The 16,257-nt window shown below is 43.3% G+C and overlaps 1 protein-coding gene across 1 annotated transcript in view; it reads right to left on the bottom strand.

The window, feature by feature from the left end:
* The window catches only part of ube4b (ubiquitination factor E4B, UFD2 homolog), a 50,180-nt gene that overhangs the window by 1,912 nt on the left and 32,011 nt on the right, over window positions 1-16,257 (bottom strand). Inside the window, exons 16-24 of the mRNA XM_080535041.1 lie at window positions 7,244-7,382; window positions 5,796-5,895; window positions 5,420-5,547; window positions 5,148-5,246; window positions 4,598-4,833; window positions 4,186-4,312; window positions 3,843-3,987; window positions 674-808; window positions 94-285 (exon numbers count right to left, since the gene is read on the bottom strand). Of these exons, the coding sequence (XP_080391167.1) occupies window positions 94-285; window positions 674-808; window positions 3,843-3,987; window positions 4,186-4,312; window positions 4,598-4,833; window positions 5,148-5,246; window positions 5,420-5,547; window positions 5,796-5,895; window positions 7,244-7,382 (1,301 nt within the window). The remainder of the gene's footprint in view (window positions 1-93; window positions 286-673; window positions 809-3,842; window positions 3,988-4,185; window positions 4,313-4,597; window positions 4,834-5,147; window positions 5,247-5,419; window positions 5,548-5,795; window positions 5,896-7,243; window positions 7,383-16,257) is intronic.

Below are 16,257 nucleotides of genomic sequence, written 5' to 3' on the forward strand. Positions count from 1 at the left end.
ATAGGCCGGGTTTCCATTCCCTCTCTGTGTCACTCTCACAAATTGACATTACTAAGTTCTTTATTTAGCATTGGGGGGTTTCTTGATGCCAACCTGGTCGTCCGCGATGGCCTTGGCGAAACGGGCACAGTCGAGCTGCAGGTAAATGTCTGTCAGCTGGTCAAGGAGCTTCTTGGGCTCAAAACCGTATTTCTCTGGGTTCTCCACCTTCAGGTCCCGACACTTGGGGCCACAAAGCTGCTGGAGGTTAAAGTTCAACATGGCTGCCAGACGAGGCCCCAGCTCCTGGAACAACAGTGAAGAATTCAGTCACAAGGAGCGATATCTAGCGTATTTCTACATTGCCTTACACATACTTATGATGCCATCTCTGCCATGCATTTGTGTGCCTGTAGGCCTACAGTAATGTTTTGTTATTGTCATCAGTGTCTATGGTAAGCATTGGCTGTTGTGTGACACAACGATGACAGGAAGTAAAGATGTTGTGAAAGCTTTCTCCTCTTTCATGAATAGGCTAAGTTTGCTAACAGAGAGCAAAGTTCTATTATACAACCATTTTTCTTTCTGTAGGCTATGATGGTACAGTCGTGTGCAAGTTCTTCTCTCTGTTTAGGCTATGAAAGCATTGTGCAAGTGTGTTTGTCTTTATTCCACTGGACATAGCTGTACTCACAGGCCTGAGAAAGGGCTTCTGGACCTGCTTGGTGAGAATGTGGAACATGTCCACAGTCTCTGTGGCCAGAGCCAGGTAGGAGCGTGACACCCGCTCATCCTGAGTCAGCTGGGACTGACGGGTCTGCTGCTGCTCCTGGACCAGAAAGACAACAGACATGAGTAGAGCCCAAGTGATATTGAATTTTTGGGTCCAATACCGAAGCTGATTTATGGGGGTAAAATTAACTGAATATACATACAAGTGCTGTCAATCTATTAAAAATGTTAATCAAGTTAATCACAATAATATGTAATTAATCAGATTAATCAAGACTACAAGTACACGACTAAAAATTTGAATATCGTGCAAAAGTTCATTTATTTCAGTATTTCAACTTAAAGGGTTAAACTTAGATATTATATAGAGTCATTACATGCAAAGCGAGATATTTAAAGCTTTTATTTGTTATAAATTTGATGATTATGGCTTTCAGCTTATGAAAACCCCAAATTAAATATCTCAGAAAATTAGAATATTGTGAAAAGGTTCAATATTGTAGGCTCACGTGTTACACTCTAATCAGCCAATTAATCCAAAACACCTGCAAAGGGTTCCTGAGCCTTTAAATGGTCTCTCAGTCTGGTATCAGTTCATCTATAAATCCATCATCGGCAAATCCCCCCCCTACCTCTGCTTACTACTGAACTTCTCATCCAGCACACGCAATCTCCGCTCCAACGAATATATCACTCTGGTCCCCCCCAATGTCCGCACCTCCTTTGGCCGTCATTCTTTTCAGTTTGCTGCCCCCACTGACTGGAATGCGTTGCAGTTGACACTAAAACTCACCACTCTAATCGCGTTACCCACTTTTAAACACTCACTTTTAGATGTTGTCTCGGATCACTGCACCTGCTTTTAAGATAACTTCCCCCCTGGTCCCTGCTATCTTTTACATACTGTGTTGTAAGGTATAGATGTTTTTGATACTTTTTTGTTTTATATTGTATATATATTGTATATATTGGGTTGTGTTTTATATCGTATATACTATGTTGTGTTTTGTGTACAGACTTGCCTCTGTTCTGCCAATTGGCCAGATCGTCATTGTAAATGAGAATTGGTTCTCAACTGACCTATCTGGTTAAATAAAGGTTAAAATAAAATAAAACATAGAATTCACAATCATGGGGAAGGCTGCTGACCTGACAGTTGTGCAGAAAACCATTATCGACACCCTCCACAAGGAGGGAAAGCCTCAAAGGGTAATTGCGAAAGAAGTTGGATGTTCACAAAGTGCTGTATCAAAGCACATTAATAGAAAGTTAAGTGGAAGGAAAACGTGTGGAAGAAAAAGGTGTACAAACAACAGGGATGACCGCAGCCTGGAGAGGATTGTCAGGAAAAAGCCATTCAAATGTGTGGGGGAGCTTCACAAGGAGTGGACTGAGGCTGGAGTTAGTGCATCAAGAGCCACCACACACAGACGGATCCTGGACATGGGCTTCAAATGTAGCATTCCTCTTGTAAAGCCGCTCCTGAACAACAAACAACGTCAGAAGCGTCTGACCTGGGCTAAAGAAAAAAAGAACTGGTCTGTTGCTCAGTGGTCCAAAGTTCTCTTCTCTGATGAGAGCACATTTTGCCTCTCATATGGAAACCAAGGTCCCAGAGTCTGGAGGAAGAATGGAGAGGCACACAACCCAAGACACTTGAAGTCCAGTGTGAAGTTTCCACAGTCTGTGTTGATTTGGGGAGCCATGTCATCTGCTGGTGTTGGTCCACTGTGCTTTATTAAGTCCACAGTCAACGCAGCCGTCTACCAGGACATTTTAGAGCACTTCATGCTTCCTTCAGCAGACAAGCTTTATGGAGATGCTGACTTCATTTTCCAGCAGGACTTGGCACCTGCCCACACTGCCAAAAGTACCAAAACCTGGTTAAATGACGATGGGATTCCTGTGCTTGATTGGCCAGCAAACTCGCCTGACCTGAACCCCATAGAGAACCTTTGGGGCATTGCCAAGAGAAAGATGAGAGACATGAGGCCGAACAATGCAGAAGAGCTGAAGGCCGCTATTGAAGCATCCTGGTCTTCCATAACACCTCAGCAGTGCCACAGGCTGATAGCATCCATGCCATGCCGCATTGAGGCAGTAATTCATGCAAAAGGGGCCCAAACCAAGTACTGAGTACATATACATGATTATACTTTTCAGAGGGCTGACATTTCTGTATTTAAAATCCTTTTCTTATTGATTTCATGTAATATATATTGAATTTGGGGTTTTCATAAGCTGTAAGCCATAATCATCAAATTTATAACAAATAAAGGCTTTAAATATCTCGCTTTGCATGTAATGAGTCTACATAATATCTAAGTTTAACCCTTTAAGTTGAATTACTGAAATAAATGAACTTTTGCACGATATTCTAATTTTTTGAGTTGCACCTGTAATCGCAAGTTTAAAATAGTAGTATTTACTTGTATTTTGGAGGGGTGATAAAACAAAAACATGTGCGGTGTTGGAATAAAGAAATGCATGACAAACTGATTAGAGGAATCACATTTTCCATTTATCATAAAATGTAAATGAATCCGTTTTCTTTTCCCACTTTATTATAAAATCTATTAGTTCTGATGATTTCTGAATAAGATTAGAATTTCTTAATTTGCAGAGTAAAAAAGTCTCAAGCTATACAGTCAGAATTGCTCTTAACTGCCAAACCTCAGACTGCACAGATACACCGCACCCGCAACCCACCAATGCTAATCGGTTGAAGCCCTATCGTAAGTAACTGCTCCACCTCAAAGATGAAAGGGAGAAACTTTGTTTCCTCCCGATCTCGAACCGGGGACCTCCGGAGTCTGGAAAAGTTACTCTGAAACTCCCTTAACTTTTCCCCATTCATTGTCATGGTAGACTTTACTATAATGTAAACTCCTCAAAAAAAGTTTGGAAACGTTATTTCGGTCGATTATTCCTCCCCTTTAATAATACCAATTGGTATTATAAATATATAAATAATATATTACTCTGTGACCTCTCTTGTCCAGTCAACATCCGTAACAGTAACAGCAAGCACCAGTAAACAAGTTTACTTGTTTCCTCTGGAAAAACCCAATTACACAGATTTTCTGTACTCTGAACTGTACGTATTTTTCCTGTGACTTTTCCGTACTGACCCTGGGAAGCTGATCCCACTGCTCCTTGTTCTTCATCTCCTCCTGGACCTCGTGGATACGCTTCAGGGACTCCAGGCTCTCATCCAGCAGGAAGGTGGTGTCGTTGATCAGCATGTTGATGTAGCGCACAAACTGCTTCCCAGAGCTACAGGGAAACCCACATAGCACAATGAGAAACATTCACAGCCATACGACCCACCCATATATAGGTGATAGCTAATGACCATGTAGGCTATCGAAATGTATCTTTAGCTCTAGTTGTCATCATTAAAACAATTCTATTCACAAGATAAACAGGACGTTATTGGTGCTCTACTTGTGTGTTTGAATGGAGTCTACTCACTTGAACTCCTCCAGAAAGGTGCCATGGTGGCCAACGTTCTGCCAGAGGCTCTTGAAGATGGTGCTGATATGGTAGCGGATGGTGAACTTGTCGTAAAACTCACTGGTGGCACCCGTGTGCTCCACATCTAGAGAGGGGGGGGGGGGAGGAATCATCATTCAGTCACTCTTACTAGAAACACATGAGGTCACTGGATCTTTAATATAGGACTATATTTGTCAGGATAGCATACCACACTCACTCAATATTTGAAGATAATATACATTTAAAAGCAATTAAAAGCAATACCTGTAGCCCTGTGAAAATTGCAGTTCTGTATTAAGTATTAATGACCACAAAGAAACCGTCCAGAACGACATTTCCCACATGGCTACATGTCAGTCTAAGATATCTGTTTCCCTGTGTGTCTCACCAGTGTAGAACTTCATAAGGGCAGGGACCAGCTGTTTGACGGACAGGGGGTGGTTCTCCATCATCTCAGAGAAGCGCTGGGTGCGTGGCTGCACGGCAGGGTTGGTGACGAACAGCACTTCCACCAGCTTGGCGATCAGGTAGGGGTTCCTGATGTAGTTCTGACTGCAGATGAACACCACCAGGAAGGTGACAATGTCCTGGACACATGGCTCGTACAGGACCTGAGGGGAATACCTGGCAACAAGATGAGAGAACATGCTGGCTGTCAGTCAAAACACTTGAATGATCTGCCCAAAAAATTAAACAGTCACTCATACGATGAGGCCCCTTTGAGACACTGCTGAATGTACTGTCATCATACTCGCTAATACATTCGTTTTTATACTGAATAATATATATATATATTATACTTAACTGTATCATTAATTTTGGTTTTTCTTTGAGATTAGGATGATCACTTTGCATTGAAGTGTAAAATCATGGACAGACAAGTCTGGCTCTGTTTATTTATATGACTACTAGGCTAGCCAATCAAGTTGTGAACTTACTGCACAACAAAAAGCAGAAACTCGGCCACATCTTCAATGTAAAACTCCGGCAGAGCAGCAAAGCCTTTGGGGATCTCTGGATTCAGTGGCAGGGTCATGCTTAAAAAGAGAAAAGACAGGACAAAGGTTTATGTACCATTAAAAGCAAATCACTCATAATATCAGCTATTGCAGATAGACAAGGGAAATAATTACTAAAATAAAACAAGAAAGGAACATCACACTGGGAAGTATTCACTCCTCAAGTGATAATCAGTTGTAGTGTGACTCACTTAGGGTAGGCAGGATCCACCATGCGTAGGATGAGCTGAATGACCATGCTGTAGAACTGCAGGCATCTGCGTAACAGGTTCTCGTCCAGAAGGCCAGCGTCAGCACAGGCTTTGGCGCGTACCAGTTTCTGTAAAAAGCAAATGACCTATACAAAAAGTGTTTCATCCTGGAAATATATCTGTGTTCAAATAAGTTGAATGTTTACTGAAAACATTGATGTGAGGTTTTTAAAAGTAAACTTGAAAAAAGCATTTTCACCACACTTAAATAAATAAATGTTGTATCTTTAAGTTTCTTCACTTTAAATTCATGTTTTGGGTATGTGTATAAGTAAGGGTTGAGTTCAATAATAACAAGAACATAGCGTTTGTCAACCTTGAGCTGGGTTTTGCATCTTTTCAGCATCTCTCTATGTCGGCTGGCCAGGGGCGAGTCCTTCCACTGGCTCTCACTGTTCTTCAGCTCCTCCACCGTCCTGCCAAACCACACAACAGCTTAAATACTCATACCCCAAATTCTTGATGCAACCAAATGTAACAATACTTACTTTACTTACTTAGGCCTTTAAATTCCCTAGGGAACATAGGCCATAGATGAAAACATAACAATACGGATCTCATGTTATGTCTTATTTTTGTATTTACACTCAAAATATGTATGCATTTATACAACAGTTAGTTCCGACTAAGTTATTTGATTAGATAAGAGGCATTCCATGAGTGTTGATATAGAGTATAACAGCACTGGGACTTTTAACTATATGTATCACTCCGCCGCACAGGTGTCTATTGAATTACCGTTAATTAGGCTAGGCTACACTAACAGATGCTGCTTGTGGCCTCATACCTACAACCGAATCACAGCGGTGCTGATGTTCAGTATAACAGCACTCCCTCTCGTGTGATATTGCTTAAATAACAGGGCTCCAGACTAAGCTTTTCATTTGGTGGCACCAGCACATGTTTTGGTCGCACCAAAATGTAAAAAAACTATACCGCTCCACCATCTAGCTAGGACTCCTCCCTGAGCCAGGTCCAACTTCCTCCCTATATTAACTTTTCTCTCCATAGCCACATTAATGGCCCAGGGCAGAGCACCATCTCTAACTGACTAATGAACTAATATTTTGCATGCTCTGTGTGATTCATACAGCTCCAAACAATACATATTTGGCTCTAACACTAAATATTCCTTTGACAGTTCGAGGAGGAAGGTTTAACTCGCAGCACAAAATTGGTCGTTCTGTAGCTTTCCTTTCCCAACATCAATGTAGCAAAGATCGGCAGATAATATTTGTTTTCATGTAGGCCTATGGCTTTCACTTCAGCTAGCTGCAGCAAAACTACAGAAGAATACTTTTGAAATAGTTGTGATTCTAAATGTGACATGTCTGGGAAATGAGCAACAACATTTAGGCAGAGGTCAAGTAAACAGTTTGCAGTAGTAGTCAAAGGCTATACGGTTCGATTAGAACGAGAGGGCTGAATGAAGATCAAACATGTTGCATTGTAAAAACATTATGTTGACCAATGAGCATAGGTTTCGAGGCTTGCACCTGTTTTTTGTCAAACGTTCGTAAAATGAGACTAAATGGTCACACTCTGGAGCCCTGATTTAACCATGGTATTTCATTGGCTGAAGACCATGGAATTACCAGGTTACAACGTAAATCAAATCTTTGATCCTGGGCTGTTTCTGAGTGAATGTGCCCCAATGTATGTATGTAAGTATGTATGTATGCTTGTAAGTATTTATGTATGTAAGTATGTATGTATGCTTGTAAGTATTTATGTATGTAAGTATGTATGTATGCTTGCGTGTACCTGTTGAGCTCCCGGATGGCTCTGAGCCTGCGGATGTAGCGCCTGCAGCCCGGCAGGATGGACAAGTGGTGGGTGTGCAGTGTCAGGAAGAAACACTCAGTTGGGAACTTGGGCTCCGAGAACTTGGATGGATCATCATCTGTCAACAACAACAACAACAAATACAGACATTTTAAATTAAACAGAAGAACATCGAGTCAGAGCTTTTGCAGAGCATAGAGCATATGGCACATTGGAAATAATACATTGCCCACTATCAAGACGCTCCAAGAGTTTAACGCAGCAATGCTTTTTGACCCCTGTGGGTCTGTGGCAGACTTAAACGTTGTATTGGGTGACCATGGATAATGTCAACATATCACCCTCCTCATGACAGCAGTGTTTCCTCTATATGCATTAATTCGTGGCGGGACGCTAGATTTAGGCCGCTTCCAGAACTACATTTCGTTACGATTTAGGGTGTAGTAAATTACAATATGTTACAATGTTGCAATTAACCGCGTCGTTTGTGTTCGCACTGCAATCGAGACTGAATCGCTCTCAACAGGCGCGCGGCGCGAGGCAACGCGCTTGCAAAACAGTTTTGTGAAAATCACTCTCCTCTCTCTCTCTTCGCCCATCGCCGGTGCCTTTAATCCCATATCCTAATCGAAAATGCAACATCATCAGCGACGACTGTGGGTTATTGCATTTACTGCTGTTCTCTGGTTCATGTTCTTATACCAGTGCTCAGTATACAAGTATTTTAATGAACATTCGTAATGTAGTCTCTGATGTTCATGGTCAACTAAATCAGCCTATTTTGTGAAACAAATAATGTTCCCGCTAATGGGTTAACCGAGCAGCCTCGCACCTAACGCTAGCTTCGAACTATTCATAGCATAAACGTTGGTAAATGTCATAAACGACACAGTATTGGCAGGGGGAAAGAAGGGGAGTCAAATTTTTATTGACAACAGATTTACATGCTGGAAAAACATGCAGCTAAAATTCAGGGAACATTTAGACCAGTGGTTCTCAACCTTTTTTGGGCCAGCGCCCCCCTGTCCATTATCCAGGTCTCTTACCGCCCCCCATAAAAAAAAGGCTTTTTTTCTTCCCTGAATATTAATGTTGACTAATATTCTGTGTTATATCATTTAAAAAGCATGTCACTGAATGCCAAATAATGGATTTGATTTAACTGGGCAGTTGGAATATCATTATCATTACCAGAGAGCAGAAAAGCCATGTGAATGTGAATAAAAATGCTGTTTATGAGTGTTAAACAAACTCAGACAACATCAGAGAATACAAACAGACTGTTTTATGATGCTAATATTTATTAATTTTTTATTAGACTTTGTTAACACAGTTCCAAAGTTCAGAGCACTGCGCTCTGGGACCGCTCAGAGATGGGTGCTCTGACTGAAAAGACGAATGTACCTGTAATAACACTGCTGACAGCTGATCAATCGCAAGCAGAGTAGTGGTTTTCTATAGCAACAAAAGACGTTGACAGCTGTTCGGAGTGCTTATGTGTTCGTTTCCAGGGCATCACATGAGGAGCAACATATCACTAAAAAGCGATCGTATATTTTAGTTTGTAAACGTTAAGACGAACACATCGCAATGCTAACCTCAGAATGGCACTAGGGATAACATCCACAACAACACTTAACAGTAATACATTTATGTAATATACTGTAATGAACCTGCGAGGGGAAGATTATTGGTAAGATTATCCAGGTTAGATTATTGGTAAGCGACAGAGAACTTTCCGGACTGGTTTATTACAATACGATCGCTTTTTTGAGATAGGTTGTTCCTGCTGTGATGTTCTGGTATGGTGGTATGGTATTAGCACTCATTTTAACTAAATTAAATAAGCTGTATTGAAAGGAAGCGAACGCATAAGCGCTGAGGGTAGTGTGTATACGCGGGGAGGGAGTATTTGGCACGACAGGCTTACGTCACCGGCGGGGATATGGACTGAGTATCAAAACTAACATAAGAAATATTCTCTCTCGCTTATAGCCAACAATTACAATGAGCCTACAAACTGAAACACATGTCACTCAAGCATAGCCTACAAGGAAAACACTCATAGAAATTAAACAAGACCGTAAATTAAACAACACCTTATCGCTGTTAGATGAGCAACACAAATTAAATAGCCTATTCCTCATAAATCTTCGCCAACTGGCTAAATCCAAAGACAATCAACTATTTACAGTTATATAGCCTATTCCACTCCTACTCGTGTTCATTTGCGGGTGCTATGCAAGAAAAGGATGGCAAGGGTTGAAACATGACATTACAGATGGGATGAACCGGGGTTCTTTCTATCGTAGCATAGTATTGCAATTTCTGCACTGTACATGAACTGTCAAGATTCTTCTACAATGCAGCTTACCCAGACACATTGGAATGGAAACTATCAAAAGCTCTGCCTTTGCTAGCTGAGTTTTTAGCTTCATCTTCTTGTTGACACTCTCACTTTTAAAAAAATGTGGGCGCTGCGCTACGTGTGTCTGCATCACAGAGCCCGGCCAAGTTCAGAGCACTGCGCTCTGGGAGCGCTCAGAGATGGGTGCTCTGACTGAAAAGACGGTTTGTCCGAGCGAAATGACCGTTCGTGCATTTACGAACGTACCCGTAATAACACTGCTGACAGCTGTTTTTCATGAGAAAAATACTTAATGCGCGAACGCCCCCCAAGAACACCTCAACGCCCCCCTTTTTAAAATATCTGTTCCAGCGCCCCCCGATGTTGTCTGAACGCCCCCGTTGAGAAACGATGATTTAGACAATAAGAGACACAAGGTGTGGTCGCATGGTCTAATTACAGGGCAAAATGCGCAGGGCAAAAATAATCTATTGCCTCTAAAATCATCACGAACAGAACGGCGGAAGTACGGGTAAACAGGGTTCATGTCGCTGTCATTAAAGGTAAGAATTGGTTTTCTTTAACTCAGCTGATGCATTACCTTGATGTTGGTTGTTTACCGAATCTGTCACACTGGGATTTTACTTGTGTAAACAGTTAGTGAGTAACGTTAGTCGGTTTTGTGCGTGTACTCTCATGTAGGCCTACTTCGTATTGATGAGCTGATGATCTTTCATTGTGTGTGTGTGTGTATGTATGTATGTGACTGTCAGTCACAAGTTTATATTCTTTTCTTTTTTTTTCTCCAGATTTTCTCCCCTTTTTCACCCAATTTGGTAGCCAATTGAACCCAACCTAGCATCCAATTATCCCCTGCCTATTGCGTAGGATCCGCTGCACGACCCCGTGGCCGGCAGTCCCAGAGGAGGCCGCCAGGCAGACTGGCTCCTCGAGCCCAGCACCGTTATTCCGGCACCCCGGGGGCACTGTTGCGCGACGGATCCTTGTCCGGAACTATTCCTATACCGCCCTCGGGAGCGGCCGCTCAATATGCCGCTCCCTGTGTGTGCCCCGGTCATATCCGGATCTGGCGAGCTGGGATTCGATCCCAGTCTCCGGTGGGCAGCTTGCACTAGTGGCTAGTGCTTAGACCGCTACACCACCGCGGGGCACACAAGTTTATATTCTACGGATGTTGTTCAGTGCTGTATGCGCGTTCCCGGTTCCATGTGTACTCTACTCTTGTGTACTTCATATTCGATGAGCTGATTATCTCTCGTGTACTTCATATTCGATGAGCTGATGATCTTTCTGTATGTGTCAGTGTCTTGGCCGTATCTGTCAGTCACATGTACAGTATATTATACGGTAACCGATGTTCAGTGCTGTATGCGCGTTCCGCATGTTCTGCTGCAGCTGTAGGATATCTTGGTATTTGATCACCTTCTATATAAAATCACCTGCTCGGCTTTAATGACTTAACCTCTATTTAAAAAAAAAAAAAAATGTTGCCACCCTCTAGTGTTTGGTGAAATTACGTCTTTGTTTTGAGCGCCAGTGCACGTTTCATGCTCGCAAACTCAACCCAAAAAAATGCGCGAAAACTCAACACCGCGCCACTAATGTCAAAAATCCTGGAGGAAACACTGGACCAAGATGTCCAAGATGGCGCCGTCCATGGCAGCTGTGGTACTATGGAGTGTTGTTTGGTGTGTCTGTATGCCTGGATTTGTGTTCTGTGACATCTCTTATACAAGAGAAGAACTCTTATGTCTCAGGGATTCCACCCCCTTGGACATTGTTCCTATTTTTCTCACCCGATCTACGGAAGTGCTGGATATCCTGATCCGAGGAACCGCAATCTTCACCCAGGCTGTGAGGTGGCTGAGACGACAGCGGGGGAAGAGAGCTGGGGCTCTCGCTAGACTGAGAAGACGCGGCTCCCGCACTCCACTCCCAGGGATATTTCTAGCCAACGTGAACTCTTTATGTAATAAAATGGACGAACTCCGGTGCCTGGTAGCGAAAAGCAAGGACTACAACTCTTCAGCAGCTTATGCCATCACGGAGACCTGGCTCTCTGAGGACGTCCCAGACGCAGCAGTACAACTGGAGGGCTTCCAGCTGTACCGAGCCGACAGGGACACACTTTCGTCCGGAAAAGTCTGCGGAGGTGGGGTATGTTTTTTCGTTAACGAGTCCTGGTGTACTGACGTGACAGTGATTAAACAACACTGCTCGACTGCCCTAGAACTCATCATCATTAACTGTCGCCCGTTTTACTCGCCCCGTGAGTTCAGCTTTTATTCTTGCTTGTGTGTACATCCCACCAGACGCTGCTGTCGAAGAGGCACAGAGCGCATTAGCTGAGCATATTATGGATTGTGTTGGGGGATTTTAATAAAGCAAATCTGAGCCGGGCTCTGCCCAAATATCGGCAGCAGGTCAAATGCCCCACTCGGGGGGAGAGGACGCTAGACCACTGCTACTGTACCATCAAGAACGCCTACCACGCTGTCTCCCGAGCTGCGCTGGGCAAATCTGACCACGACATTGTCCATCTGATCCCATCCTACAGGCAGAGACTAAAAGTGTCAAAACCTGTAGTTAAGTCGTTCAGAACATGGGACAGCGAGGCTAAGGAGAAAACCAGCGGCTGGCTGTGACGAGGGCTATGTGGAGTGGGCGGGGGCTGAGGCCGGTAACGACTTGGATGCGTACACTGACACTGTGACGTCATTCGTCAGCTACTGCGAGGAGGTGTGTGTTCCAACTCGGACCAGGGTCAGTTATAATAATGACAAACCCTGGTTCACAGCCCAGCTCAGAAGGCTGAGGTTGGAGAAGGAGGATGTCTGGCAGAGGGGTGACAAGAACAGGTTTAGAGACGCCAGGTAAAAGTTTGAGGCAGCTGTTAAGCAAGCAAAACATCGCTACTCTGAGAAACTGCAACAACAATTCTCAGATGGCAACGCTGCCTCTGTCTGGAAGGGTCTAAAACAAATTACCAACTATAAACCAAAACCCCCTCAGACCACAGAAAGCACTCTCCTTGCAAATGAACTGAACAAGTTTTACTGCAGATTCGAACTACAGTCTGCCCCCTCTACTACTGCCCCCACTCCCCGCCCCCCCCCCCCCTCTCCCCAACCTCCCCTCCTCCTCCCTTCTCTCCCCTGAGCCCCACCCCCTCTGCCCGCCCACAGTCTGCCCCCTCTACTACTGCCCCCCCTCCCCCCCCCTCTCCCCAACCTCCCCTCCTCCTCCCTTCTCTCCCCTGAGCCCCACCCCCTCTGCCCGCACACACCTCTCTGTCTCAGAGAGAGAGGTGAACCGCCTGTTCAAGAGACAGAACCCCCGGAAGGCGGCCGGTCCGGATGCTGTCTCACCCTCCATGTTGAAGTTCTGCGCTGACCAGCTGTCCCCTGTGTTCAGCAACATCTTCAACTCCTCCCTGGAGTGCTGTCAGGTACCAGCCTGCTTCAAGACCTCCCAGTGTTTCCTCTACATGCATTTATTGGTGGCGGGCCGCCACGATGGAATTTCCTCCGCCACGAATTGATTCAGTCACACAAAAAAAAAAAAAAAAAAAAAATCTCAAAAAAAATAAATAATACATTTTAGCTGATTAAAATATATCTGATCCTAGATCAGCGCTATAATGGATGTTGACTAAAAGTGCACCTAAATCCACGCCCATCTCTCTCTAACCGCTGATCCAAAATCAGATTAATGACATTCAGTTGACGACGTGACACAAGGGCTCCTGATTGGTCTAAATGTGAACTGTGGTATTATTGTTATTGTGTACAGGCCACCGTAGTGACATCCGGGGGGTATTCCATCAACATCGCTAAAGGGAAAATCCAGGTTTAGTCTGATAAATCTCGCGAGAGTTCTTACAAATATCCAGGCATATTCTGATAGGTCTCGCGAGAGTTATCAAAAATAAGCCAGGATTTTCCTTTAGCGACGTTGATGGAATACCCCCCAGGTCAGGTGGGCAGGTTACGACGAGACAACAAGAGACCGGTATTGTAGAGCTTACAGAGCGAGTTAAAATAAAGACACTTACATTGAAATACAGAAGGACTCACGTGTATGTTTAATAGAATAACACGACATGGTGTCAGAAGTCCTGTAAGTGAGTGTTAAGAGTTAGATCGGCCGACAAGTGTCATTTGAGCTCGTGACGGTGAGAAGGGAGAAGAAAAGATGGATGCTAATGCTAACGCGGGAGCAGCTGCAGTCCAGAGAACGGCGCCAGTTTCAAGTGCTACGTTAGCAGACATTTGCAAGTCAAAAAACGATTCTTATGTGCCGTCACTTTAGCAACGACACAGTATTGTCAAGGGAAAAGAAGGGGAGACGATTTTTTTATTGACAACGGAATTACATGCTGGAAAAACATGCAGCTAAAATTCAGGGAACATTTGGACAATAAGAGACACACGGGAGAAGTACGGGAAAACAGGGCTCATGTGGGTCTCATCAAAGGTAAGAGTTTGTTTTCTTTAACTCAGCTGATACTCAGCTGTTTACCGAATGCTCCATCTGACTGTGATTTTACTTCTGTAATGTGGTGGGTTGACATAATTCACGCACGGAACTATAGGTTGAGACTATTGTTCCGTCCGTAGTACCCAAGTTGTTTAGACTGTTCTATTTACTGCTTGAGTGTGTTGTTGACAATCGTTCATGTCCTTCATTAAACGTTTAGCTTTGTCATTTGATACGCCGCCTACGACTACCATCTCTCTGCACTACAGTAAACAGTTAATCAGTAACGTTAGCCGCTTTTGTGCTCATGTAGGCCTACTTCGTATTATATTATAGCTGATGATCTTTGTGTGTGTATGTGACTGTCAGTCACAAGTTTATATTCTGTATATTCATTTTTTCTTTTTTTTGGCCATCCTCTAGTTTTGGCTGTGATTAGAAAAAAAAAAAAAAAAAACGTTGTTTTGAGCGCGCGTGCGCGTTTCATGCGCGTGCACGCGAAAAAAATCGCGCGCGGTCACGCCCACCCGCCACCATTGTAACAATTCCTGGAGGAAACACTGTTGTTGATATTATTATTGCTTTTTTTCCACCCCTCCCCCTTATTTCCCAATAGTTATTTTGTGTAGAAGTGTCAGGGTTGGGGTTAGCGTTATGTGAAGATGTTTGTTAGTAATAAGAGGAAAACTTAACAGAACAGCGGTCTTTAGGCAAGGTGGGCCAAGAAAGAGCTTTTAAACGTATCAAAGCTTTTAAACGTATCAAAGCTTTTAAACGTATCAAAGCTTTTAAACGTATCAAAGCTTTCAAACGTATCAAAGCTTTTAAGCGTATCAAAGCTTTTAAACGTATCAAAGCTTTCAAACGTATCAAAGCTTTCAAACGTATCAAAGCTTTCAAACGTATCAAAGCTTTCAAACGTATCAAAGCTTTCAAACGTATCAAAGCTTTTAAGCGTATCAAAGCTTTTAAACGTATCAAAGCTTTTAAACGTATCAAAGCTTTAAAACGTATCAAAGCTTTAAAACGTATCAAATCTTTCAAACGTATCAAAGCTTTTAAACGTATCAAAGCTTTTAAAAGTATCAAAGCTTTCAAACGTATCAAAGCTTTTAAATGTATCAAAGCTTTCCAAACCAAAGGCTCTGTCAGGCCAAAACCTTCCGCTTGCCAAAAGCTACCGGGGGTGCGGCCTAACGCGTCACGACCAGCTGGCACGCGCACGCGTCACGACCAGCTGGCGAGTGTTTTTGAAACCTCCGTTTTGGCCGCCATTAGCGAAAAGCTTTAATTTGCCTCTACAAGTGTTAATATGTCATTTTATGAAGTTTTAATATGTTTTCAGGCGAGAAAGTAACCATATATATTCACAAAATGTATCCGGTTTATCAAAATAACCCGTTTATATATGAAAACATATAATGCTATCGCGTCTCCACAGGCTAAAGTACAACTACACTCATATCCTCAACTTATGTCCTAATCACACTACTGTCATACAAGTCGTACCTTCTCCTTGACATGGACATACACACCTGCTACCTTCTTTGAAAGAAATCGCGATTTATTCAGTGAAAACTAGTACACCATTCAACATAGCATAACAATAGCATAGCATTCGCGGACACAGTCAGGCAATGCACCTAGCACAACAATAGCATAGCATTCGCGGACACAGTAACATAGACAGATAGACAGCTAGACCGCTAGACAGATAGACAGCTAGACAACTAGACAGCTAGACAACTAGACAGCTAGACAGCTAAACAGCTAGACAGCTAGACAGATAGACAGCTAGACAACTAGACAGCTAGACAGATAGACAGCTAGACAACTAGACAGCTAGACAACTAGACAGCTAGACAACTAGACAACTAGACAGCTAGACAACTAGACAGCTAGACAGATAGACAGCTAGACAGCTAAACAGCTAAACACCAAGACAGCTAGACAACTAGACAGCTAGACAGCTAAACACCAAGACAGCTAGACAACTAGACAACTAGACAGCTAAACAGCTAGACAGCTAAACAGCTAGACAGCTAGACAGCTAGACAACTAGACAGCTAGCTCTTGGTGTTTAGCTGTTTAGCTGTCTAGCTGTCTAGTTGTCTAGTTGTTTAGCTGTTTAGCTGTTTAGCTGTCT

The sequence above is a fragment of the Nansenia antarctica genome (assembly GCF_963989245.1).
Source record: "Nansenia antarctica genome assembly, chromosome: 6".
NCBI classification, from domain to species: Eukaryota; Metazoa; Chordata; class Actinopteri; order Argentiniformes; family Microstomatidae; genus Nansenia; species Nansenia antarctica.